General features: G+C 28.8%; 3 protein-coding genes across 8 annotated transcripts; 2 read left to right on the top strand and 1 right to left on the bottom strand.

Moving 5' to 3' along the window:
- The first annotated feature begins 329 nt into the window (after positions 1–329).
- Positions 330–8,972, top strand: LOC122501425. 5 transcript variants are annotated; one of them, XM_043610871.1, is made up of 3 exons: positions 330–485; positions 7,002–7,507; positions 7,590–8,972. In XM_043610871.1, the coding sequence occupies exon 3, from the start codon at positions 7,847–7,849 to the stop codon at positions 8,549–8,551; it is 705 nt and encodes a 234-aa protein (XP_043466806.1). In that variant the 5' UTR covers positions 330–485; positions 7,002–7,507; positions 7,590–7,846; the 3' UTR covers positions 8,552–8,972. The 5 variants fall into 5 exon arrangements, with proteins under 5 accessions (XP_043466806.1, XP_043466808.1, XP_043466810.1 ...); XM_043610873.1 differs by having other exon boundaries at positions 7,627–8,972; XM_043610875.1 differs by having other exon boundaries at positions 7,590–7,811.
- A 4,660-nt stretch (positions 8,973–13,632) lies between these two features.
- On the top strand, positions 13,633–18,904 carry LOC122501505. The gene is made up of 9 exons (XM_043611025.1): positions 13,633–13,997; positions 14,570–14,677; positions 16,004–16,213; positions 16,471–16,718; positions 16,872–17,178; positions 17,407–17,476; positions 17,739–17,901; positions 18,239–18,469; positions 18,755–18,904. The coding sequence occupies exons 1-9, from the start codon at positions 13,971–13,973 to the stop codon at positions 18,780–18,782; spliced, it is 1,392 nt and encodes a 463-aa protein (XP_043466960.1). The 5' UTR covers positions 13,633–13,970; the 3' UTR covers positions 18,783–18,904.
- Positions 18,905–18,998: 94 nt separating this feature from the next.
- Positions 18,999–25,676, bottom strand: LOC122501504 (carcinine transporter). Of its 2 annotated transcripts, XM_043611023.1 has the most exons (11): positions 24,908–25,676; positions 24,216–24,437; positions 23,233–23,400; positions 22,996–23,099; positions 22,729–22,883; positions 22,262–22,430; positions 21,452–21,700; positions 21,107–21,321; positions 20,779–20,960; positions 20,435–20,613; positions 18,999–19,191 (listed from the first exon to the last, which is right to left on the bottom strand). In XM_043611023.1, exons 1-11 carry the CDS (start codon positions 24,977–24,979, stop codon positions 18,999–19,001), a joined length of 1,908 nt encoding a protein of 635 aa, XP_043466958.1. In that variant the 5' UTR covers positions 24,980–25,676. The 2 variants fall into 2 exon arrangements, with proteins under 2 accessions (XP_043466958.1, XP_043466959.1); XM_043611024.1 differs by lacking the exon at positions 24,216–24,437.
- Positions 25,677–26,973: the final 1,297 nt, after the last annotated feature.

The following is a 26,973-nucleotide window of genomic DNA, read 5'->3' on the forward strand; positions in this document are numbered from 1 at the left end:
ATAAAATTATTTTTATTATTTAAATTTATTTAATTATTATTTAAAACAAAAATTTCTAGTCAATGAAGGGGTTAAAGCAAAATAGTGTTTTTTTCACACTGGAACACTTACTCCTCCCTTAAGTAAAAAGTATCAAATAATTTGAGAATTAAATTCTTTCTCTTAAATAGAAACATTTTTTTAAATTATTTAAAAAGATTTTCATATTTTAATTTTGACGAATTCAACGAATAAAAGGTATAGATAAACAATATGTATTACTTTTTTTATTCGTGCGGTTAAAAAATGCTATTTTCGTTCTTTTAGCTGACATATTCATTTGTTTGCATTAGTGTCCTTAAAATGTTACAAGTGTAACAATTTCATTGGACAGAGGCACATAAAATTCACTGATAATTTAAGTGGGTAACGTATATTAGTAGAAATGAATTTCAGGAAACTGCAACACTTGTATAAATTACACATCTGCTGAGCACATCAAGAGCGTAAGCATTATATACTTTAAGATTTTTAAAATAATATTCATAAATTGTGTGCGATCACACATTCAAAAAAATCTAGTTGAAAATTATAGAATTCTGGTTATTCTAACCAAAATAAAACGTTAAATATACCCTTAATACTTTTTCTGGTTAAAAGTATTAAAAATTATTGTTACATTTCTGGTAAATTTAACCAGAATTTCTTGTTAAACATACGATTATTTTTCTATTAAAAAAAATTTCTGGTTATTTTTCATAATATACTGTATTCTCATTTAACGTGCGAATTACTAACGAATTTTTTTGTTATGTTTTTTGAAAATCCCGCTAGGAATTCGAAAAGTATTCCGCAAGATTATCGTTACAAAATTCGTTTAGAAAAGAGGTCGAAAATTAAGAAAATTACAGCAAACATTACGTGTAGAATTCCTGGCGGAATTTTTTACATCTTTTACCAATGCGCTATACATTTATATTTTATGATGCAAAAAAAAAATTCTTTTTTAAAATTTTTAATAAAAAAAATTCTTTTTTTATAAACAAATTAATTTTAAATTTTTTATTTAACGCTTTTAAATCTATGTTAAAAATTGTAGGATGTAGACAGTTTCGAACAGTCAATTGTAAAAAAAATCACACTGTCAAATGTAGCGTAGCTTACGAGCAACTTGCAAGCGAATTTTGAAAAAATGTTAAACTCAATCGGCCCATCTCGGGACTTTTTTGATAATTTTCTGTATGTTATCAGGTATAAATAAAAAGAAAAAAAAATTAAAATTAATAACGCCGAAATCTAAAGAAATTTATTTGTTTATAACAAAATAATTTTTTTTTATTAAAAAATTTTAAAGAATAATTTTTTTACATTATTTAAAAAGTTAAAGAAAAACCAAAATTTTCTACCTTTGACAACTTTTTCTGAATTCAATACTTTCAAACTTATAAACTATTGAAAATATAGGTCTACTTTTTAAAAATCGAAAATTTCGAAAATTCATAACTCGAAAATTTTGGCAAATGTGGAAAAATAAAAAAATACGTATTTAAGATTCTTCTATAAAGAATGAGAAAAAAATATGTTTAACTGATTTTAAAATGCCATAGAAAAAAAAAAGTTTTATAATAAATAAAAATAAAAGTTACTCACGATAAACATAACTTTTTCTTTAATTACGCTTAAATATAATAACTTAATAACAAATTTAATATGGCTGATATGCACAGAAGTGCAATTTAGTATTTATTGCTGCGCAGTATGCTACCACTACCCTTTGACATGCGCAGTATGCAAAGCTAGAATACTGCGCAGCAATAAATACTAAATTACACTACTGCGCATGTCCAAGTGTAATGGTATCATACTGCGCAACTTAGAGTATAAATATATTTTGGTTTTTATAAGATGGCCGTATAGTCGTTAATATCTTAAATAAGCATTTTTATTCTAACATGCACGACATGTTATTTGCGTATCGTGTCGAATCGTATCGGTGGCGGTCCCTGCTTTATACAAAATTTAAAAAAATATTGAACAAGAGCGAGTTGCACTCGCATTAAAATGACGCGTTCCGTACACCAACATTAGAATCATTTGGTAAAAAAATAAACTAAAATGAAATATTGAAGCACCCTTTTTTTAAATGTCTAATGCCTATAATTTATTCAAGATTCACGGTACAGAATCGCCGTCAAGTAAAAAGTAAAAACTGCAAATATATATTCTCACAACCCTATTGAAAATCCCCATATGGGAAACCACATGGGAAACCACATGGGATCCTCTGTCAAAAACCATGTAAAACCCTACTTCCATGAAGGAAACCACGTGGTTTACCATGTGGTTTCCCATGTCAAACCATATGGGAAATTGAGACAGGATTTTAGTTAGGAATAGACATGGGAAATTTGAACAGTTCATCTATGCATAAAACCATATCAAATCCCACATGTTTTTCCCAGTCAAATCCTAAACCGAATCCCATGTGAAAAACAGTATCATTTATTTATAATTATTTTCCCATGTCAAATCCTAAACCAAATCCCATGTGAAAAACATTATCCATTCCGCCTTATTGAATATCCCTACATGGGAATCCACTTGGAATTTTACATCAAGGGATTTCACATAGGATTTTATATGGGAATTGACATAGGATTTCATGCAAGATTTCACCTAGGATTTAATATGAGATATCACATAGTATTTTATTAAAGATCCAATGAAGAAATTTTCAAAGGATTAAAAATTATTTAATAAAAAATTAAATAATAAATAGTATTAGTGGCATTACAGGAGAAATTTACTACTTTTCGGAGCACCCTCACCGATTTCTTTCAAACTTGTTAGTATTACATTTGTTGGTCTAAAGTTTCAAAAAATCAATTTTTTAAGTAAAATCAATTGTTTATTTAAAAGTTACAACAATTGCTCAAAATTGTTTAAATGCCCATATCTTTTAAACGGTACAAGATAATTGAGTTTTCTTTTTTGCTAAAAATTCATAAAGACGAGACGCTTCAAAAATTTTATTAACATTTTTTCTTATTTTGTTAATTAAAAAAGTTATTTAAATAAATAAAATTAACTTTTGAGCCGGATTTCAAAATTAAATGACTTATGAACCAAAAAATTCCTTGTTTTTCACACTTTTATATTCCGAAGAGAAAAAGTTGATCGAGTTTTTCAATCACTTATAATTTAAACAATGATTCGCTTGTTTACAATTATTTTGCAACTAAATGATCATCTGTTCTCACCTGCGCACGACTACTGCTACGTCACGTCCGTCTGACGGCATATAATATATTTGACAAGCGTGGAAAAATTCAGGTTATGTTTAATCAAAACAACGCATTTCAATCTTTTTAAAGTTTTTAGCAGTCATGGAAAAAAAAGTTAAATCAGGATATTGATATTCTGATATCCTAAGACTTTAAAAAGATTGAAATGCGTTGTTTTGATTAAACATAACCTCAATTTTTCCACGCTTGTCAAATATATTATATGCCGTCAGACGGACGTGACGTAGCAGTAGTCGTGCGCAGGTGAGAACAGATGATCATTTAGTTGCAAAATAATTGTAAACAAGCGAATCATTGTTTAAATTATAAGTGATTGAAAAACTCGATCAACTTTTTCTCTTCGGAATATAAAAGTGTGAAAAACAAGGAATTTTTTGGTTCATAAGTCATTTAATTTTGAAATCCGGCTCAAAAGTTAATTTTATTTATTTAAATAACTTTTTTAATTAACAAAATAAGAAAAAATGTTAATAAAATTTTTGAAGCGTCTCGTCTTTATGAATTTTTAGCAAAAAAGAAAACTCAATTATCTTGTACCGTTTAAAAGATATGGGCATTTAAACAATTTTGAGCAATTGTTGTAACTTTTAAATAAACAATTGATTTTACTTAAAAAATTGATTTTTTGAAACTTTAGACCAACAAATGTAATACTATACCAAGTTTGAAAGAAATCGGTGAGGGTGCTCCGAAAAGTAGTAAATTTCTCCTGGAATGCCACTGCACGAAATTAATTTTTTTTAGCATAATTTATTTATTTGAACAACGGAGAATCCAAAAATGGTAATAGAAAATTTCCTGTCTGTATGTATGTATGTGTGTATGCGTATATGTATGTATGTATGTATGTCCGCAAAATTTTGTTCGCGTATAACTTGAAAACGTTTTGACGGATTGAAGTAAAATTTGGCAATCTTTCAGGTATTGGTCTGACTTAAAATATTAGCTATATTTGATGAAAAAATATTGAGATGAACAAAAGTTATAAATTTTTCAAAAAACTAAAAATTTTTTTTTTTATTTTTGCAGATTGGCATAAATTTTTTAATTTATTAATAATATAAATGATTTTAAAGATATATAACAATAAATTGAACTAAAAAATAATATTAATATGAAAGAAAAATTATGAATTTTCCAAAAAATTCGAATTTTTTTTTTAATTTTGCCAGATTGCTGTAAATTAATCAGTTATGACTTTTGTAAAATATATATAATCAATAAATTTACAGATTTTAAACTTATTAGTTAGAATGGGAGGTATTCAATTTTTTCAAAAAATTAAAAAAAAAAATTTCCAAATTTTATATTTTTTAATGCATATCTTTTAAAATTTTTGTAATTAAATATTGCATGTTATTTAGTCATATTTTAGCATAACTTTGAAAAAAACTGTCCTATAACTATAAGATGGAAGTACCCAGTAAAAAAAATTTGATACACGGACCGCAGAGTTCGTATACGAGCTCGGTAGCTCGTATGAGAAATCTCTCATACGAGCCTTTTCCGTAATGAGAAGTGTATAGATGCTTATGTATACGAGGTGACTTTTAAAGCATTTTTATTAATGTAACACTATTTTAAAGTAAATGTAGATAATAGAAATGAATTTTCTCATCTATAACAAAGGTATAAATTCATAAGGGAAATGAAGTTTTAAGAAAAAAAGGATAATTTTGTTCAAAAAATTTATTCACACTGAAAAAAGGTTAGAATTTGATAATTCCTTGTTACTCTTACTTACCGACATTAGATATTTTTCGGATGCAGTAAGCACGATTTTGTATTAGCGGTAGAATAAATAAGTTTTTCTTCATTACTAATTTATTTATTATATAAATGTTCTTATATAAAATAATTAAATTTAATACAAAATCGTGCTTACCGCATCCGAGAAATATCTAATGTCGGTAAGTAAGAGTAACAAGGAATTATCAAATTCTAACCTTTTTACGAGTTACAGCGTACGCAGCGTACACCGCACTCTCTAAATCTGAATAAGTGAAATTTTCACTTTTTTCATGTGTGAACCTTTTTCTCACTTATTAATAAGTAGAATCTACTTATACATAAGTGAAATATTCACTTTTTTATGTGTGAACTTGTTTTCACTTATCAATAAGTGAAATCCGCACTTATGTATAAGTGAAATATTTAGTTAAAAAGAAATTCATCTGCGCATTATATTACAATTTATTATTTATACCAACTTTTAAATGTTTAAAAACAATGTTTTTATCATTTCAGTTAATATATTAGAAATTTTTTATTTTATTTAGTTATAAAAATTGTCATTTAAAATTTAATAAATTTTTTAAAAAATATTCAGTTAAATATTATATTAACAGTAATCTAATAACTAACTTTTTATTTACTAAGTATTTATATACATATATAATAAGAGAAATCTTAAACAAAACGTTAAAGTAGAACACAATAAACTAACTCTTTATAAGTATCACCCAATAATTTTCTACGAGTATAAGGCAACTTATTAAGTGGCATTGTAGTGTTTCTCGTTGATCATAAAAGTTAAGCGACATTGCTTGCAGTTAATATTAGGATGGGTGACCGTTTGGGAATTTAGCTTAAAAAAGTTGAAAAATTAATATGTTTATAAGTTTCAGACTGATAATGAGAAGAGAAGAGAGTGTTAAATAGTTGATAGTAAATAAATATTTTTTTTATATAATATTGATCCTGATTATTTATTTACATTCACTTCTTAATGTCTGAGTATTCACTTATCTCATAATTGAATATTCACTTATTCATAAGTGAATATAATTCACTTATTTCATGTGTGAATATTCACTTATTCTACGTGGAAGAGTTTTGAAACATAGAATAAGTGAATATTCACTTAAAATAAGTGAAATTTCACTTATTCAGATTTAGAGAGCAAATCAAATTTTCTTAGAAGCGCCTGAGAAAAATCACATTATCTCGCTCATTTCTCAATACTTTTTCATGAAAATTTAGAGAAATATTGTTCAAATGTTGCAAAATTATATGCAAGGCGATAAAATTAATTAACTCTCTCCGTATCTCCAAAAAAAATTCCCCCTCCCCTTAACAACCCGAACATTAGTAAATACAACAATCCCTTTCTCTCCGAGATTAAATTTTCACTGTCAAATAATAATATTGTCAGTTTTATGTTCTGTTGGGTAAATCAGTAAAAAAATATTCACAAATAATCATGTTCAATTATAATCAAATGAACTTTTAAAAATTGAAATTTCAAGCAAGAATAACTACAATTCAGGAAAAATTTCTTAAATTTCTGGAAAAATGTATTGAATTATAAAATTGCATTTATTACACTCTAAAATTTGTTTTCTATAAAAATGTTTAATTTACCTAATATTAACATTTATCGAGTATTCTAAAACATATATTCATAATTTTTTTTAACATTTAATAAAAATATTAATAAGTAAATAAAATAATCTCAAAAATAATCCTCACCACATCGTAAGATATTTTACATACATTAGCGCCATTTTTTCTATTGTTCGTAAGATCTAGCAGACCCCCCTACCTCCCCCCTAAATGTCTTACGTAATTTATGGACGACCCCAAAAACAAATAACAATAAAAATTTAATAGATTGATCTTGAAATCGTGCTACAATAAGATAATATTCTCGCTACAATTAATCGTACATTAAATACTTTATTAAATTACATTTTCCAATTTTTTGTCATTTTTTAGGGCATCAAGAGGAACTAATTTCAAGCGTATTAGAAGATAATCCTTTAACAAAATACTGTTAATTATTAATCATGATCAGAATAGTATTTATATGCATACTAATTGCATTAGTCAGCAGTAAAGATTGTGAGTTAAGTGATAGAACTGTAGAGAATTTACAGCAAGAACTCGAATTATCGAGGATAAAATTGAAAAACCAGACTTCTGATAAAGAAGATGCAGCCATTTGTATAGGCACCGCAAGATCTGGCAAAAGTACACTCATTAATTATTTAATTCGCAATAAATTGAAAGGCGTGCGTAAATATCTTGAATTTGTGCTAGAAAAAAATGACTCTAACTCCATTGGACCGGAAATTGGCTCTGAATCAGAATCAGTAACTACAGAACCTTCAAAATGGATTTCGACTCATTTTTCCAATCTGGCCATCTGGGATACGCCTGGATTTGGTGACACCAGAGGAGTAAAACAAGACATCATTAACTCATATTATATTTATAACTTGGTAAAAAGTGTTCAATCTCTAAAATTTATTGTAGTTGTAGACTTTGCAAATATTAACACCGATAATACTAATTCATTTTTAGAACTTTTAAATAATCTCGAAATCTTCATTGGAAATAGGTTTCAGGACTTTTTTAAAAGTATATCAGTAATTTTCTCAAAAGTACCCTCAAAATTAAATGGCGGATCAGTCAATTATAATTATTTTGTTTACAAGATACGAACATCTTATTTAAACTCTGGTGTAAACTTGTCTCCTATTGTAAGAAGTTTTTTGGAATATTTAATAAATAATACTAATCAAATTGGCATATTCTATAAAGTGACAAAATTAGGTCCAATGAACCCTGCTCTATGTTATAATATTGTTCCTGCTATTAGGGAAGCTGTTAGTCAAACAAATTATATTCAAGATTTGAACCCGAGTATTTCAGAATCCACAAAAAATTGTATATATGCTACTCATGCTAAATTGATGATGTTTTCATCAACTGCTGAATTATCTATATTAACGGCGAATTTATTTCAAAAAAAATTGTTCACAAATGAATCAGAAGATTACATAACCAGTATAAGAAATAGATTAAGTGATACTGAAGAAATATTGTTAGGCCATGCGGAGAAAAATGCGTCAATAGAAGATATACTATCTACTCTTGAACTCGTAGATGAAAGTTTGAAGAGTTGTATTGAAAAAAATGATATGTTGAAAAAAGTGAAGCTACTTAGTTTTTTTGATTATTTGTTAAATACAAAAGTAGCTGAAGAAGTTACAAGGTCCTTTCAAGCCCTTCTTTGGCCTTTACTTTATAAAATTAAAGATCAAGTATATTTTCTTCATGGCAGATTGCATGAAATAGCCGACGAACAACATAAGAGTATTACTGAAAAACGTCAAAAAGAAATTGAGGAATTAAAAATTGAACTAGAAAGTGCAAGAAATTATAACATCAGACATCTAGTAAGTTTTCTGAACGATTGTCAAGATGTTTACAATATAATTAGAAGATTTTTGGAAAATTTCTTGGATAATTTAATGGGTTAGTTCCACTGATTGGATCAGTTAAATAAATATTTTCAATTGAAAATATATTTTTATCAACATTACCCAAATTCAGATAATTATTTAACCTGGTTATTTACATTTACGGTTTATTTTGGTGACTTTAAAAAAAGAAGTAAGGTTTTGCTTATGTGTAGCTTGAATTATTTTTGTTTATTATATCACTTTAAAAAAGTAATAATTCTTGTCATTGCAACCAGAATTTTTTTTCAGTGAATATAATAGTAATTTACATAATAGAAATTATATTATTATGTAATTAAATATTTTAGTACTTGCTTTTTCTAACCGATTTTCGCATTTACATGCGTAATAATCCTATATAGAGGTTATTCGGAAAAATTTCTTATAATGTTCAAGACTGTAACAGATTTTTACTATAATATTAATATATTGTATCACAATGTTAAATAAATAAATAAAATAAATAAATATTGTCTCGGATTTTCATTTTAATACACCAACCATTGGATTACTGACAAGAAGTAGTGTTATCTAAAGTTAGGAATTGGGAAACTATTTTGTATTTATTTTCACGTCTACAAATAACGAGCGACGGACCCAAACTGAAACTTGGAGAAACATGAGGTCCTACGTTCTCGATTTTCGCGCTATTTTTTGGAGTCGATGTTTTCGTGAACCTTCAAATATTCGTAATATTATGATGAGATAGATTGCTAACAATATACTTCCTGGTCCGAGACACATGTATCGACATATCGATGAAAAAGGAAATGATGCTGGTTACCTCCAAGGTCTTGTGGGATAAAAGATTATCTCCTCTATGAGAAGCAAGCCATTTGGATTTTATATTAAAACTATTGAAGTGTTTTATCAGCCATTAAGAATATAAGTTTAATTAAGTAAGACGCAACTTTTTATTCTAGTTTGAATATTGTATCGATAATATTATAGTTTTTATTGAAATTTTTATTTTTGAGTATAAAAGCAAATACTTGGCTTTTTCACCCACTCTAGGGGAGAGTCTCCAGTTGTGAGACACCTCCAGTTGTGAGACAGTCAATTTTTTTTAACACGCAATATTAAAAAGCCGATTGGTTTATATAAAAACATTTCTTTTTATATAAGCCAACTTTTTCGTGTACGCCGAAGTGGATATATAAACTGTTTTTGTTAAATACCAACACTGTGTGTGATAATCGACTAAAAAGCGTTTTTTCAATAAATGCAAAGTACTTTTTTTGCAATTTAATTAATTGGAAAAGGTAAATGTAATGCATTTTCTTTTAGTGTTTTCCTTATATTTTGTGATGCAATATTGCATTGTTCCAATCTACGGTTGAAAATAATTTAATTTTCGTTTTTCAAAATAGCGCCAATTTCTGGGTGTAAGACACAGCATATCTCGAGTTGTGAGACGGTGTCGACACCCATCTGGGCAGCATAAAAAATACGACTTTGCAGGCATACTATTTAAATGTTGTTTTGATTTTTTTTAGTATTTTTGGGCATGTCAAGTGGAAAAAAGTCAATTGATTCATATATAAGAAATCAATTTTAATCCTCTTGTTAAAGCTATTAAATTGTGTTTATTTGATAGTCATATTTTGTCGAATAAATATTATTATTTAGTATATAATAATATATATTATTAATATATTTAATTATTTCTACTAAACATAACGTTTTGTGTCAAACTTACTAAATTTTAGCAAATTTTAATGAGTGTCTCACAACTGGAGACATTTTTTTTTTTTGAAAAAAGCAATGTGCTCGGAAAATGTATCGTAAAATTTTTTGAGTTTATCGAAACACTACACTTTCTTTTAATAAAAGTTGCGTATTTCTGTTACCTTTTGAACGGTGTATTTTATTTACAATTTCGTTTACCCGTTTACAATTTACGGGTCAAAAATAAAATCCGTCTCACAACTGGAGACTCTCCCCTACACTATACTTTCTAAAAATGTAATAAAAGAAAATCGATTTTTCTGTTTTTTTTAAATTGAGTAGAACCCTTAATTTTATGACGTCTTATAAAGTAGAGGCTGTCAAAACGCCGACAGAAGAACCATTGGAAGCACTTTATCATTAAATAAAAAGAGTAAAATAATTTGAGAAATAAATTACTCTTGGAAAAATTGATTTTCTTCAAATTTTGAGAAAATGTTTCTTCGTGTGCCCTTTAAATGTGGTAAAAATTCCAATACCCTTTGCGATGCTAAATTTTGAAATATTCGAGTTTAAACTTTAACTTTTACATGCGATTAGGTTAACAATAAAAAATGTCAACCACAATATCTCGTTTTTTGACATGACAAAGGGTTTTGAAATCTTTACCACATTTAGAAATTTTTTTAAAAATTATTTAAAAAGATGTATTTAAAATTTTTTAAAATTTATATACTACTTCTTTAAACTGACATATTCATTTATCTATACTTAATGTATTAGTGTGCTTAAAATGTTAAAAGTTTAACATTTTCATTGGACAGAAGAACATAAAATTCACTGATAATTTAAGTGTATAACATATGCAACATATACAAACTTGTGCAAATTTTCTTAACTGATTGAATAAAAATAATACTTATAATTTATCAATATTTCATTCAAGTATAAACAAGTTGTTATTATTTTTAAATAATTATATTTTAAGACTTTCAAACAAATTTAAATATATATTTTGAGATTTTAATCCTGTTCCAAAATCAATTAACTATTTGACAATAGGTTAGGAATGAACGTTATCTACACTTTGAAGTTACTGATTTTTAAATTTAGGGAAAATATTATATTTTTAGCGCCAGGATATTTTACTTAAAATTATCCAAAAGATTAATTAATTAAATTTACTTTAAATTCTAATACTAATTGAACAATTTATTTATTCGGCAAAATAAATACACACTGTCACTGAATTTAGATTTATCACAATTAATTTACTTTAAACTCTAATACTAATTGAACAATTTATTTATTCGGCAGAAGGCCGAATTTTTAGAATTCAAAATACCGCATAACATAATGCGGCGACAAACATCACTCTATGAACAATCTAAATTTCAAACAAAATAAATTTTTATGCCAATCTGCAAGAAACCACAATTATAAGTAATTTGGACTCACCATCAATAAGAGGGCTCCTTTTCCAGACTTAGCACTATTGAAATTATTAATTTACCCTTTTTAAACTTTAATTTTGAATGGCGTGATGCGCTTTCTGCTGTCACCAAAATGAGAATGAAATGAATTTAAATGGCCGTGGACTCGGCCACGAACGCATCGCTACACGCGCGCTTCGTTTTCTTGTGCCACTAAGTCGAGGCGTATCTACTATTTTTACAATTTAGTTTTCACTTGATAGACAATTATTTTCGACCGATAAAACAGAACTACTTCACCAGCAATTCATTAGGGTCTTTAATTCAAAATGGCCGCTGCCAGTGTTTTGACAGGACACAGGACCAAAACAACGAATGGTTTTCGTCTTTCTGGTGCTCTTATGAATATTCGGGAATCACATCCGAATATTCACCGGGAAGCACTTTCCCTGATGACTTCGACCAACGACAGGCGTTGATGGATTTCCTTATTTCCAAAATAATGAACATTTCTCGATGAATATGAAATATAATAAAATACGAACGGCAGAATATGTTTTAATTAAGTTTTGTTACAATATTGTTGATCTGGCGAGCTGGTAGGTTTTATTCAATTAAATTTCAATGAATTAATTAATCCAATTTACAAGGTATAATTTATTCTTATAAAATTCAAAATACAAATGGTAATTTTTATTTATTTATTTTTAGAAAAATGAAATGATTCTCGTTTATTTGATGGATCATTTTTCATAATTCATTTATTCTTATACTGGAGTGATATGAAAAAATATTATTTTCCAAAAAAAGCACATTAATGTTTTGTTTTCATCGATGTCATTGTTTTTGTTTACATTTAGTAGACTAAAAATTCCCTCGATAAACGAAGCGTTTAAAGATTATGGTGTTGAACAGTATTGAAATTTTACCGTTGGCTAATAAATATTTTTTAGTTTGTTTATAAACAAACATTTAAATTTTTAAAACATATACTCTCAAAAAGGATAATATAAAGTGTGTCCATATACCAAATTTTATTGAAAAATATGCAAAATTGTAAATTTGGCAGCGAGTTGAAGTTAAAATTTTAATTAAAAATTTGTTTGATAAAAAAAAAGTTTTTTAAATTATATACATACAAAAAAGATGTAGTTTTTATTCTTTATAAGAGCTATGTCTGGTTCTTGCATCAAGGCGTTTAATTGTTGTTAAATAATTGGAAATTTAATATTTCTTCCTATACGATAATAGAAATCATTCAAATTGTTTTATACCAAGAAGACTAGTTTTATACTCGGTCCGAAATTTCATTTTTCTCCGTGTTGATAAATTACCATATGATTTGTGTACCTCTTTAAAAAAAAGTTAGAATGTTGGGGAATTTTGATAGTTATCTACAAATAAATATTCACTGTTGATAAAGATGAACTTCACTTCACGTTTTCATTCGGCATTACCCACTGGTATTGCACTAGAATATCTGGTTGGCGCACATTTAATTTTTTTAGAGATTTTATCAAAACTAATATTTTTCTCTTACTGCTGGTGTATTTATGGTTTATATTTATTTATCCATTTCTATTAGCTCTTAACACTATCCAAACATTATTGACCTTTTTTATAAAGTCCAGGAATATTGGTCCAATTCGCCAAATGCATATAAAAACGAATTGGTCAAATCTGACCAACTAATAATTCTTTTTTACTGCGTTCTACATTGAAGTTGAAAACTTTTGTTTTTGAAGATATTAGAAGATGTTTCTCAGATTACTTCTCTCTGCAGATGAAATATTTTTAGAATTTAAAATATCTAGCTAATATTTTTGAAGGTAATAATTATTAAAAAATTTTAAAAAAGGCGATATAAATAGAAATTTATTAAGAAAGCAGGTGCGATGTAGGTTAAAAGAAAGGGTGACGTTGGTGACGCAGGTGATAAATTATGATGACTAGTGTGATAATATTTGTGCAAATACAGGAACGAAAGGGTGCAAGGCAATTTGAATATTTTGACAAGGTTGTATTTATCGGGAATGGAATAATTGTTGCTTGGCCTCATTATCAAGACGCATGCACACTATTTGATACAAGAGTGCATTTTGCGATTGCGCATCATCATCGACAACCTCAAGCCACCCTTCTCGCTATATGAATTTATTTCAACCCTCCTCGTCGTCGTCGTTCGAAAGTCTCCTCAGCGCTCTCAGTTTTAGCTGAGAGTTGACAGTTCTCATTTAACAAAATTGTAAAATAATTTCATCATTTGGAGGAATCTTGTACTATTCAAAATAAACAATAAAACTGAGTCGCGCTTCGCACAGTTTATTGGGCTATGAATGAAGACCCAACCCCTTTATTTCGAGGTATTTATAATGCGCATATCCTGTTCTATGAATGTCATTTGTTTGATTACATTTATTTATGACACGGAAGTTACAAAAAATTACATTATAAAAATTATTAGAGATGGTTTATTGACAATTTTTATAATTTTTAATATTTAAAGTAACTAATTTTTAGCACTGTAATAGTAAATTTTATAAAAATAAAAATTATTATCGCTTATTACAATTTACTTACAGTTAAAATTACTATGGTGTTTTTTTTATTCGATAAATTTTTGGTTTAATCAAAGCAAAGTGCAAACTTTATCTAACCCCACTTCCGGTTACTTATTCTATTCACGAATTTCGTATAGCTCTTATATTAAAAATTCATTTATCCTCGAAGGAATTTCGATTATTCTTTACTTCCGTTCTTTACAGTCTCAAGTTTAACAATAAGTTTTATTTTTAATCCTCTTTAATTATTCTGTGACAAAACTTATACAAATATGTATTTCCTTTTACAATTTGCAAATTAATAATAATTTGGAAGATTATTGCTTGCATTTTTTTTCTGTCTTTAATTTTTTGAAAATAAAAATTTGTTATAGATTTTGACGGTGCTGTTTTTGTCTGTGATACCCTGGCCGGGGCCGAGTGTATTTAAAATATCATGTCCACGAGATCGCGCGTCTGTTGTGAGGAGGATCGTACAGAAGGTAAGTGAAAAAAATATTTTTTATTTTTGAATTTTCCCCGTTTAGCCCCAAAGTGTATTGAAATAAATTTTAGTGAATTTTTATAAAATTAATTTGTATCTGTTTTTGGAATCATTTGTTATGAATTTGATAAGTTGGTTTCTCAACATTGAAAATGGCCTACCCATAACATGGTGGGATTTCTTCTAATTGCGTAGAATTCGATTGACATTTATTATTCAACTATTCGAGGTGAGTTTTTACCAACTGACTTCAAAATTGTTATCAACGATCCTAAAAAAGCAAGTATATCAAATTTTATAAAAATTCGTATATACCTCTAAACAAATTTTTATCCACCATCTTGATTTTGAATAGACTTCAAATTCATAACCTACAACCCAAAAAACGTATAAATACAAAATTTTATAAAGATTCGTTTACTTTTAATAATTTCAATTCACCATATTATTGAATTCGACATTTAAAATTTTTAAAATCTGATGTCAAATAATGTAAAAAATTTTCTTTAATTATTAAACTATTATAAGGATTTTACAGTATATTTAAAAATACATTGATTGGCCCAAGGTTTAATTATTTTTTACCCTATTTATAAAAAGTTATTGAAAAAAAAGTTATTTTTGTACCTATAATAACAAAACTTTTTAAATTCGAATTTTTGACATATCTTTATGTTATTTGACCTCGGGAATTCAAAAATGACATTTTAAAAAAATGTTATTCCGTGTGTGTGTGTGTGTTTGTGTGTAAACTTTACATTTTCATAAATATCTCGAGATCATGAAGAGCTTTAGGGATGGATTTTGTTTAAATTGTAGGTCTCACGTGTGGACATAAAACGAGAGTACTTTGAGTCGTAATAGTTTTTTTTGGAAACTTAAAAGTCTCGTAACCAACTTGTTGATTATTAAAAAACGCTTCGATTGATCTATTTTTGAACCTAATTCGATTAGAAATTACGAAGTTATTGATTGAAAAAATCTCCATGAGAAAGCAAAGTGTTCATGAAATGTACATAATAAATTCATCTTTAAACTTGGCAGAGGTTTTCTATTATTATTATTATTATTATTATTATTTCTATGAGGAGGAAAAGTATAGCGGTTTTTAGTTGCGGCTTTAGCCGTCAGGAGCATTATTAACCATTGGACGCTTTTTAGGACGTCTTAAAAACATCGTATGTCCTATAAACACTACTTTTTGATTAAAATTGACTTTAGGAGTTGTGTCCCAATACCCACTAGGTCTTTTTTTCTCGATAACTTGGAATGATAAGTTTTACAATAGTAAACAATTTTGTGGTAATAAAAATATTTTTTTCAGAGGTGGATCCCCATTCTGAAGAAGTATCAGGTCGAGTTGCCTTTGGAATGTCCTTTCCACGAGAGTCGGGACATATTTTATCCCCAACAGGCGGCAAAACATCAGCACAGATCTTCTCAATGGACGTGCGGTTTATGTGGCAAGTCGTTTTACACCGAGAATCACCTGGACGCACATTTCGATAACAGGCACAAAAGTAACATCAATACGGTACGTAGTGCACGAACTTAAAATTTAAAAGGTATATTCTTGAATAGTTGTAGAATCAATTAAAATTATTTCCAAAAAATCAATTTTTTTGACCCAATAAATGAGGGGTCCCCTCTTAAAAAAAGAAGTTATTGATGTCTTCGAGTATCTAATCATTTTGAGAGTGGGAAACAAACATAAATTTTTATGGCAACCCTGCAGTAACCAAAGACAATGAAGATGAACTATTTGTTGATAAGCAGAATTACTTTTTACAGGCAGAAGACGCCGTTTGTCTTGCAGACTACTGTGACATAATGAGGTGTGATGTCTTGGGCAATCATGATTTTGATAGCTCATTAGTCGATGGCACAATTACATTAAATACAGATATTCAAGTCTGGAGAGAAACTACTGAGAAAAGGGTATCCACGCCATGTGATTCTCGTGAACTTTCCAGAACATATCGAGGGGAAAAAGTCCAGACAACCTCCGATAGTAGCAGTTCTTTTATCAGTTTACAAAGGTATTTCAAATACGAAAAAAAAAAATTTCTTGGTGCAAAAATAAACTTGAAAAAATTATTGATTATATCGACGATTTCTGAATAAGAAATTAATTCAATAATAATGAGGGAAATAAGAAACATGATTATTTTTGATAAGTTAATTTTTTTCAGATACTGTCAACGTGATAAAGAATCGTTGGAGGTTCAGTACTCGGAAAATTCCTATCGCCAGGATGTAGCAGGACCTGATAATAAAAGCAGTGCTTGCGAAGGCGAGGGTAGTGACGAAGAGGAAGGAGAAGATGAAGAGGACGCAGAAATCGATGACGACGACGACGACGAGGAAGATAGTATCGATTTTGTAGAGGCTGCTCATCCAGTTGCGTCTAAAAAGCGACGTAGTAAAGCCTTTAAACTTGGAAAACTTAAAGCAAGTTGCAAACCAGAGGAACTGCAAAAATTGAAACTTCAATGCGAGGTTTGTAAAAATTTTATATTCAAATAAATTTTTCTTGTCCGATTAATATTTTAAAAGGGGAAGCGAAAATATGGTTTTGGGGGTTAATTCCTATTTGATTGGAAAAAGGAGCCCACTTTCATCCAGTATTCATTCGAATATTATCCCATAAGCCTAATTGCAATCCTATAAATTATTGAATTTTTTATTGATTTAAAAATCATCTAATTACAGTGTTCTTATTTATAGATTCTTGTTCGAGATTGCATCGCTGGACTTCTTGCTAATCTTTCATTACGGGACTTTAAGGAGGTCGAAAGTACGTATAAACTTAATTTTATTTTAAATAATAGTAGATAATCTGGTTTAGGTCAGTTTTACAAAATTCAAAATGGCGGATCCAATATGGCGACTAACAATTATACATTCATAGACGAATACGCGAACATTTAAACATTTCAGTCACCGTATTAAAATTTTTGATACTGAAATACTGAATTGAATCTGCCATTTTAATTTTTTTAATTCTGATAATAAAATGAAATTCAGCGATTACATCCTAAAGATGAAACTAATTTCAGGTGAATTAAATCGAGCTGTTTGCTGGTATTTAAGTTGCGATCGTTATTGGGAGGACACTAAAAAACAACATCGCCATACTCCTTGGTATTTACTGATCACATTTTTGGTCTTATTGTCTGCAAGTGTGTTTGGATGTTATTACATCGTATGGATTGTTTTCAAGTAAGTTGAGAATTAGTTTAATATATTTTTATTTAACCCAAGCGGACGAAAAATTACCATTGACTTTGAGCATTCTGTTTTTTATGAAAATTACATCAGAAAAAATTTGCATATATCCATTAACATGGAGTGAGTGAAAAGTAAAAATTTCTTTGACGAAATTGAAAGTAAAATTTTTTTGAGTTATATGCAATTTTTTCCTGATGCAATTTTCATACAAAACAGAATGATTAAAGTGAATGGTAATTTTTCGTCCGCTTGGTCGTTAATGGGTTAATATATGAAAGTTGAAAGAAATTTAGATGACAATGAATTAAAGAAATTTTTCAATTTTTAGCTCGGCAGAGGATTCGATGATTGATAACGAGAGTAGAAATACGAAGTACAATCACAGTACCGATTTTACTACTTCACACTACAATGAACCAGGCATACACGGATCTGGAAGACTGGACGACAGAAGAAAAGAGATTCTAGATGAATCATTAGCAATTTCAGGCGAGGAGATGCCAGACCATTACATATACGTTGCTTATCCACCTGATTTAAAACGTCGATTACTGGAAAGGTAAAGACAGAAGATAAATATTCTTTTCAATTAAAAGTTTTATATTCAATTTTTTGCACACTTAATTCATATTTATAAATTCAATTTCATACAATTTAAAAAAAAAAACTAATTTCTTTGAAGCCAAATTTCATAAACAGAATTAGAATAACTAATATTTTCTAAATGTGAAATATTTACTAAAGAAAAATTAAATTAAAAAAATTATAAATTTTAATGAAATTATGTAAAATACAAGTTGGAATAAAAAAATTAATTTGTACTTGTTTTCACTTTTTTTTCTAGCTGTTATAACAGGACCACTCGGCTGTGAAGTCGGCAGAATGAAGAAACGCCGACGAGCGGACAATCGATTCCCTTAAGTATCGTCCGAATTTCTTCTATTCTTTGATTTTGTACACACATCATAAATAAAAATTCGATTCTCTCACGAAATCTCCCAAGTTTTGTGTGAATATGTCATTTTCCATTCGGATGTTGTTTTTTTTAAAAAAAGAAGAGAAAAGAAAGAAGAGAAATGTGCTTCTGGTTAAAACCAGTAAGTCATTTTAATTGAACCATCGGAATCTCGTTGAGTGTCCATAACACTTGTTTGACGAACTAGTCGACGAACACTCGCTGAGGAACGTTGCTCCTCTAGTTTTGGTAAATCTGGCAAATCATGTAGTTCCATTGTCTCACACGCTGAAAGATCTTCATATGATGTTGTTGCTGATGCTTGTCTAAAAAATATTAAAAATAGTACATTGTACAACTAGTGGTGAAAGTGAGTGATTTTACGAGAGGGAAGTTTGCTGCTCTTGCTACGCTCGAGCAGCAAGCTTCCCTCTCGTAAAATTGTGTTTTGGCTATCTGCTTTGCAAAAAGCCATTAAATAAAAAAAAAAATCCCTCTCGTAAAATCATTCTTTCACCACGAGTTGTACATAACGATTTCCCTAACGCCTTGCGAGGAAATGCATGTTGGATGTTTTTATAATTGTAACTAACAATTTCATTTTTAATAACATTTTAGGTTGCTTTGGAAATTTTATACAAGTTAATAAATAGTAAACACGAAAATAACACAATAAATTATGTATACAAACTTATTTTGTAATAAGTTAGTTATTTAGTTAGTTAATTTAGATAGTTTATTTTGTTAATTAGTTAATTAAGTTTGTTTGTAAGTTAATTTAGTTACTTAGTTTGTTAGTTTAGTTATTTTAGTTAGTTAGTAAATTAGTAAGTTAATTGAGTTACTTAGTTCGTTAGTTTCTTTAGTTTGTTAGTTTAATTAGTTTAGTTAGTCAGTCAGTTAGTTAGTTTAGTTAGTTCGTTAGTTTCTTTAGCTAGTTAGTTTAGTTAATTTGATTGGTTTGTAAGTTAGCTAATTTAGTTACTTAGTTCGTTAGTTTGTTTAGTTAGTTAGTTTAATTAGTTTTGTTAGTTAGTAAGTTAGTTAGTTCCTTAGTTTCTTTAGCTAGTTAGTTTCTTTAGCTAGATAGTTTAGTTAATTTTCTTACTTAGTAAGTTAGTTAATTTAGTTACTTAGTTCGTTAGTTTCTTTAGTTGGTTAGTAAAATGTTATTCCGTCAAAAATAATACCATCATGGATTATTTTAATCTTTTAAAATAAAAATAACAATAATACATAAGTAAATTCTACAGATTCTCCAGCAATTTACTTTCGCCACGGTTTTTCCAACTGTTGTGAAAAGTATCACTTTCGCCACGGTTTGTAACCCTTGAAAGTATTGCAGTTTCAGAGCGGGTGTTAGGGAAAATACTTTTCAAATCACATCCAATCGAGTTCAGTATATTTTTCGGGTAAACAACAAGCAGCGGGCTCAAAAGAAGCAAATCATTTTTAAGATTGAAATTGAATTGGTGACAACAAAATCTGCGAAATTTATGGTTCAAGAAGGAAAAGTTAAGGACTAATTGTAAAATTTAATATTTAAATATTGAAGAATAATGTAATTACTTTGGTGGAACACAACGAAGACAGTCTGCACATGTCCAATCTTTACCAAAAAGCTCACCCTCCTCTACAGTCTGCGGGAGTCTATGATGCAGAGTTTCCGGTAATCTCAGGCCTGAAACTCCACCAATTACTGACACCACTCCCAAAATAACTAACGGCAATACTAAATTATCTCTTCCCTGAAATGAAAAATTCATTTAGTAAAATTGTTTTATAATATTCTAGAGTGTTTGATGGTTTCTAGAATTTCTTGGCATGTACGACCTGCAGTTTTTGCTCATATACTTTTATATAATTTTTTAATTGGATCTAATGTAATGAATTATTATAAGATGTGACCTTACCAAATAAGTAATGAAAGGAATAATAATAAGTCCCAGTCCGCTGATGTAGGCAGAAAATCCAATCGCCACTCCTCGAAGTTGAGTTGGATAGAGTTCGCCAGCAAATGGATAAATAATGAGAAAAGAAGCTGATATTGCTGATTTTGATAGAAGGAACAAGACTAATGTCGCCACAACTGCATCTGAAGGCAAATAATTTATTCTTATGAGGGTTTTAACTCTTTTGATTTACAAAATTAAAAATTTTTAAAAGTTCCATAAAAGCGAAGATTCTTTTAGGATTCGAATATTTCTCTTTAGTAAATTTCGAGAAAATTAGAAATCTTACCGGATGAAAGAAGAACAGTCCCTATACAAGATATTCCGGCAGTCACCATGCAGAGACAAAGGGGCCATCTTCGACCCCAGCGATCCATTGCTACCCAACAAGCAAGATAACTTGGAATTTCGGCAAGGGAGGAAAAGAAAAAGCTGAGATGCTCCTCGTTTCCAAGTGCTGGTCCGTAATATGACAGACCTACGTACACCATATTGTTGGCGAACCTAAAGAAATGTTATAATACAAAATTGTAAATTACTTTTACTTCCCGTAAAAGTAATTTTATGGGAATTTTTTTCCCGTAAGGTAAGTATAAGGAAGGATGTAAGGGTAAGTGTAAAAATTAATGCTTACCAGTTAAGAGTAATAAGGCACGTCTTCAATCGCATGTTTGGTGTTTTGAAAAGGGAGAGCACTCCGGGACCATTACGAAGTCTCTCTTCTTCGCTTTTCGTTCTTGTCATCGTCATTCTCTGATGAAGTTTTTGAGTGAACGACTCGGGAAGTTCTTTTCCATTAACTTTGGCTAGAGTTTTTAGAATTTCATTAGCTTCACTAAGGCGTCCTTTCGCTAGAAGCCATCGTGGTGATTCTGGAAGAAACCTATATGCCCGTTACCAAACTTCCTGTTATCTTAGCAGAAAAGAGGATGTTAATAAAATCCAAATTTTTGAATTCTAGACAGCCTTTCTTAACCATTAGAGATCATTCTTTTATGTCTAAATATGACTTCTTTATATCGCTATTTTGAAATCGACATATTCAGGGCTTCGGAATTACGATTTAGAGAATATTTAGACACCAAAGAATGATCTCTCTAATGGTTAAGAAAGATTGTTCTAGTGTTACAAAATTTTGACTTTTTTAACATCTTTGGTTTTTAAGCGGGAAAATTGAAATTAAGTTTATTGCAACCGTCGAAACGCATGAAACTTGATTTCAACTTTCAGAAAATTTTCGCTGCTGTGTGGGCATATACAAAAATATAAAATTAAAGAAATAAACTTTAATTTAGCAGCATTAAAAAAGGCAAATAATCATAAAGATAGGTTATAGGAAATGAATAACTACATTCCAAGTAGGTTAACTTGTGGTGCTTGTTAAAATTAAATCGAATAAAGCAAAAGGAAAAAAAATGAAATGACCAAGAGATAGAAAACTGACCACCAATAGAAGAAGTATAGTAAAAATGGCGCACTGGTGACTACGGCTAATGTCCTCCAGTCTCGCACCAAATAAGTGACACCAGACAACATGCACAAACCCATGGTATAGAAAGAGCAGGTCATGACAGTGACGAAAGATCGATAGTTTGGTCCAACTAATTCTAACGCTTTTTGAAAAATTTGTCTAATTATTTATTCGTTAGTTGAAAAGGGGTAAACCAGTTGTAATATTTAGGGTTTTTGTTGTAAATTAAATTTCTAATTTTATGTTGAAAGCGTCAGATTTTGATTGACGTTATGCAGAAAATTTAATTTATTTAAGTCCATACATAGTATTTTTTTTCATGATACAACTAGTGAACCCTTTTATAAATTTTACATACTACAATTAAAAACTATGATGACCATTATGCTTTGTCAGATGCTAAATGAAATTTGTTAAAAAAATTAAATTAAGACTCTTACAGATTATGAACGGAATTTGATAGATTGCTGGAATGGTGAGTCCGACAACAACTCGACAAGCTGCCCAGGTCCAGAAGCTATTAGATATTGATGTTAAAAATCCACCAGCAATTAGAGTTGCCAAACAAGTAAAAAACGAGAGTCTTCGACCTATCCTATTCATAAAGGAGGACTGAATATTATAAGTGAAGTCGTGTGAGAAAAAGTATATATTTTTTATGGTGAGTAACTTAAAAGTGGAAACGCATTTAAAATAATTAATTATACCTATCATTTAGTGTACCGAAAAGGTAGACACCAATCGGACCTCCAGTATTGAGAGCCACCAAGCCAAGAGTTGGATAAATCGCATAGTCACAAACCAAATCAAACTGAAAAATAAAGGAAACTTGAATTTATTATTGGTGAGGTAGAAATTCCAATCATGAGACAATTTTCATAAATCTCGTTATAATTCTAAAAAACAAATAATGATTACAATTCAATTTCTAATGGATTACGTACATCAATAACTATCGAAGACAATACTTCTGACATGTCATATTCCCAACCATGATCGCAGGGTACCACAGGCCAGGAGGAATTAGGAGTCATAGTATCTCTCTCCAAAATAGCTGGATCTGTCCAATTCACATCGTACCTTGTGCACTGGCTGTATGTTGCATTGTCATCCTGTTTTTTGAATTTAAATTCAATCATTACTTTTTAAGAATTAAAAAAAATTCTGTTAAACCATTTACAACATAATATTACAGCAACAAATTAAACATACAATTATTCCTAAAACCTATATAGATAGCCTAGAAGGATAAGCCTACAAAAGGAATCTCTCGTCTTCATCATGTTCCAATTTCAATTTTTTTAATCTTAAGTGTTCCTCATATTTAAAGAGGATCCTACTTTAGGCAATCTAAAAAATTGATTTTAATGAATTTTACATGTTAATTAATTTAAAATAATAATATTAAAATCACTATGTGAAATTACAATTATTTTAAAATAATGATTCTAAAAATAATAGAAAATTACATAATATGAAAACGTAAGTAGATCAATTACAAAAAATATATGTATAACAATACCAACTACATCTAAAAGAGCGAGGAATGTGGAAGTGAAATCTATGCACCCTCGAAGGTCAAGGTAACAAAATCGCATGAATAGGAGAAATAAATTTTCTTCAAAATTATCTACTCTAAATGTTATCATGAAGAAACGATTCTTTATGATAAGAGATATTATATAGACAAGTTTAGACGTTCAATGCCTTAATTGTTTTTATTCAATCGGTAAAAAAAACAATTTAAGCATAAAACTGTTTGTAATAACATTCGATTTTTTTATATACTCAAAATCATTTATTTTTTTAAATCTAGTTATTAATACGGTACTATATATTTCAAGGTTGAATATAAGAAAAATGTAGGCACATTAGCAGGGTAGTCTATAGCATAGTTTTGAAACTTGACTTTCAATTCTTATCAGACCTGATTGGTGGGAATTGCGAGACTTCTTCGTTTCGCTGGGTCCAGACCTTCAAGTCCTGGAACCTTGCACCAATGGTCTGGCGTGTTCGCCATAAACAATTGATTAAATGCACAAAAGCCACATGGTAAACATGCTGGCAAGCAAATCAGCCATAGTAGTTGCTTCTGATAGCGACCAAACTCTCCCACAACCGGTAATAAGTCATCAAGATCAAAGGCATCCTGAGATTCGAGATTTAACTTAACTTCAAAAAAATTCATAAGGCATGTGATACTTAATTTCGAAAATTTTGAAAATCTGACCAGATTCGTAATCAGCGACCCCGAAAACAGATTTTCAAAATTCAAAATGGTGGACATATTTTTTAAATCTGCTTCGTAATCAACGTCCCTAAAAAGGCCCGAGTAACAAGTTTTTGGTAAATTTGAGCAATTTTCAAAAAATGTCCGCCATATTGGATCCGCCATTTTGAATTTTCAAAATTTTGAAAATCTGACTTAAGATTCGTTATCAGTGCCCCCAGAAACACCAGAGTAACAAGTTTCAACAAAATCCAATCGCTGGGTTTCTCGGTGGGTCACGAAAGGATGAATTTGAAAAATAATAGTTAAATTTTGAATGCCTAAAAATATTCGTCCACTTGAAAGTTTTCTAAGGAAGAATTGAGCAATTATCAAAATTGAATACTCACATCATCATCGGCTGCTGCCGTCGAAGAAGATTCCTTGCCATCTGGCGATGGGGCATCATCCGGCAGGTGCATATTTGGAGTTCTCGGCAATTTTCACAAAACCGAAACTTCGGAGAGACCTTAGAAAAACGTCACGTGACATGCATTAGCCCCCTTACAAGTTCACAATGAAGTATGATTTTTATTTAAGATCCTCGGGGTTTGTGACGACGATTCACGAATTAAAAAAAATAATATTGATGAAGACTCCGAAAACTATTCTACCACCGACAGGCCAACGACCTTCAGTGTAATCTTCTTCGGATATTGATTTCTTGCAATTATTTCTAATTAGCAGTCGATTCACTATTCGCATGTTCCAACCGCGGTGACTGAGGCCGGCAAAAAAAAAAATGCAGCATTGCAACGGATATGACAACCGAGCGTCTAAGAAGGGGATAGATAATTCAATTGGGTTAAGGGTACTTAAAGGAGATTAGGGACACTGCTGACACATGATGTTACAGGAATGATTTCAAGCTCGATCGCCAATGACGCATGGCAAAGTCGTATTTTTCTGATGCAAGAAGTTTTTTTTCGTATTTAATCGCCTAAATCTGGGATTTTATTGACATTTTCAGTTTAAAGTACGTTGAAGCAAATAAAAAAAATGTTGGTTGGTATTTTACGATATTTCAATACGGGTAGCATAAAAAATGTTCTACACATTTCATTGTATCTAAATATCATATAAACGAATAGTTGACAATGAAAAATTTTAATTTCTTTAAATTTACATATGACCCAACCCCCCCTCCCCGCCCATTTCTCAAAAAAATTAATTTTCATTTGCTTACATTTATTTACGAATTTCTTTAAATGTAAAATTAATAATTATTCGAAAATATGAATAAATCTTTTTCAAAAAAATTTTTAATTATTATTACTTTTCCATAGAAATCAATACTTTCGAAAATTTCATATTTAAACCTTTTAAAATTCAATAACTTATAATAATTAAAGATGGCCGAGTGTTAAAATAATTACTTTATATTATGAGAATATTGTTATACTGTAACTTCTTTAAAATTATATCTTCATCATTTCAATTCAATAATTATTATTTTCTATGATTTGTAACTAAAATTTTATCAACAACTTTTTCAATAATTATGAATGTAAATTTAAGGTCAAAATAATTGAATTTTAATAATATTTTAATAAAATTTTTAAGACTAATTATATTTTTCGAGAAATTCGATTAAAATTGTATTAAATTACCTATATTAAATCCCTGTAAAAATTTTTATTAATATAATGAAAATAATTGAATGATTGCGAAAAAATTTATAAAAAAAAAATTGTAAATGATTGAATTCCTGAGAAATTTTTATTATTTATGAAAATAATTCAATATTAATTCAATAATATCTAATAATTAAATATTTGCGTAAATTAAACTTTTTTTTTAATAATTGAATTATTTTGGATTTTATTGAAATACTACCTAGGTATTGAAAATCATTGATTTGAGGAAAATTTTTGAAAATAATTGAAATTTTTAAAAAGAATTTTATTAAAATATTTTAAAATAATTGAATTTTGGAGAAGTATTTTATTAATAAAGATAATTGAAATTTTGACAAGAATTTTTTTTAAGTTTTTGAACAAAATTGAAACGAAGAATTTTATTTCTTTTGAAAATAATTGAATTTCTGATGCAGTCATTTGTAACAACTTCTTCAAAATTAATTTCATGAATTCAATTTTGAATTATTATTTTCTGAAATTCTTAATTAAAATTTTTCTTTGAGTCAATTATTTTAAATAATTTTTGAAAAAGTTCTTTGAAAATTTTCAAATCCATTTTTTTTTTAATTTGATTTTACGAAATTTCGATTATTCGAAAATTCTTTAATTAAATGTATATTAGTAAATAAAACTTTTAAATAATTTGAAAAAAATTCAAATAAATTTTTTTTATAAAAATTAATTCTACAGAATTGTTAATTAAAAGTACATATGAAAATTTTAGATTTTCAACGATTTTAATTTGAAAGCTTTTCAAAGTTTAATTATTTCTAAAA

The sequence above is a fragment of the Leptopilina heterotoma genome, unplaced genomic scaffold (assembly GCF_015476425.1).
Source record: "Leptopilina heterotoma isolate Lh14 unplaced genomic scaffold, ASM1547642v1 Lhet_21, whole genome shotgun sequence".
Lineage (NCBI taxonomy): Eukaryota > Metazoa > Arthropoda > Insecta > Hymenoptera > Figitidae > Leptopilina > Leptopilina heterotoma.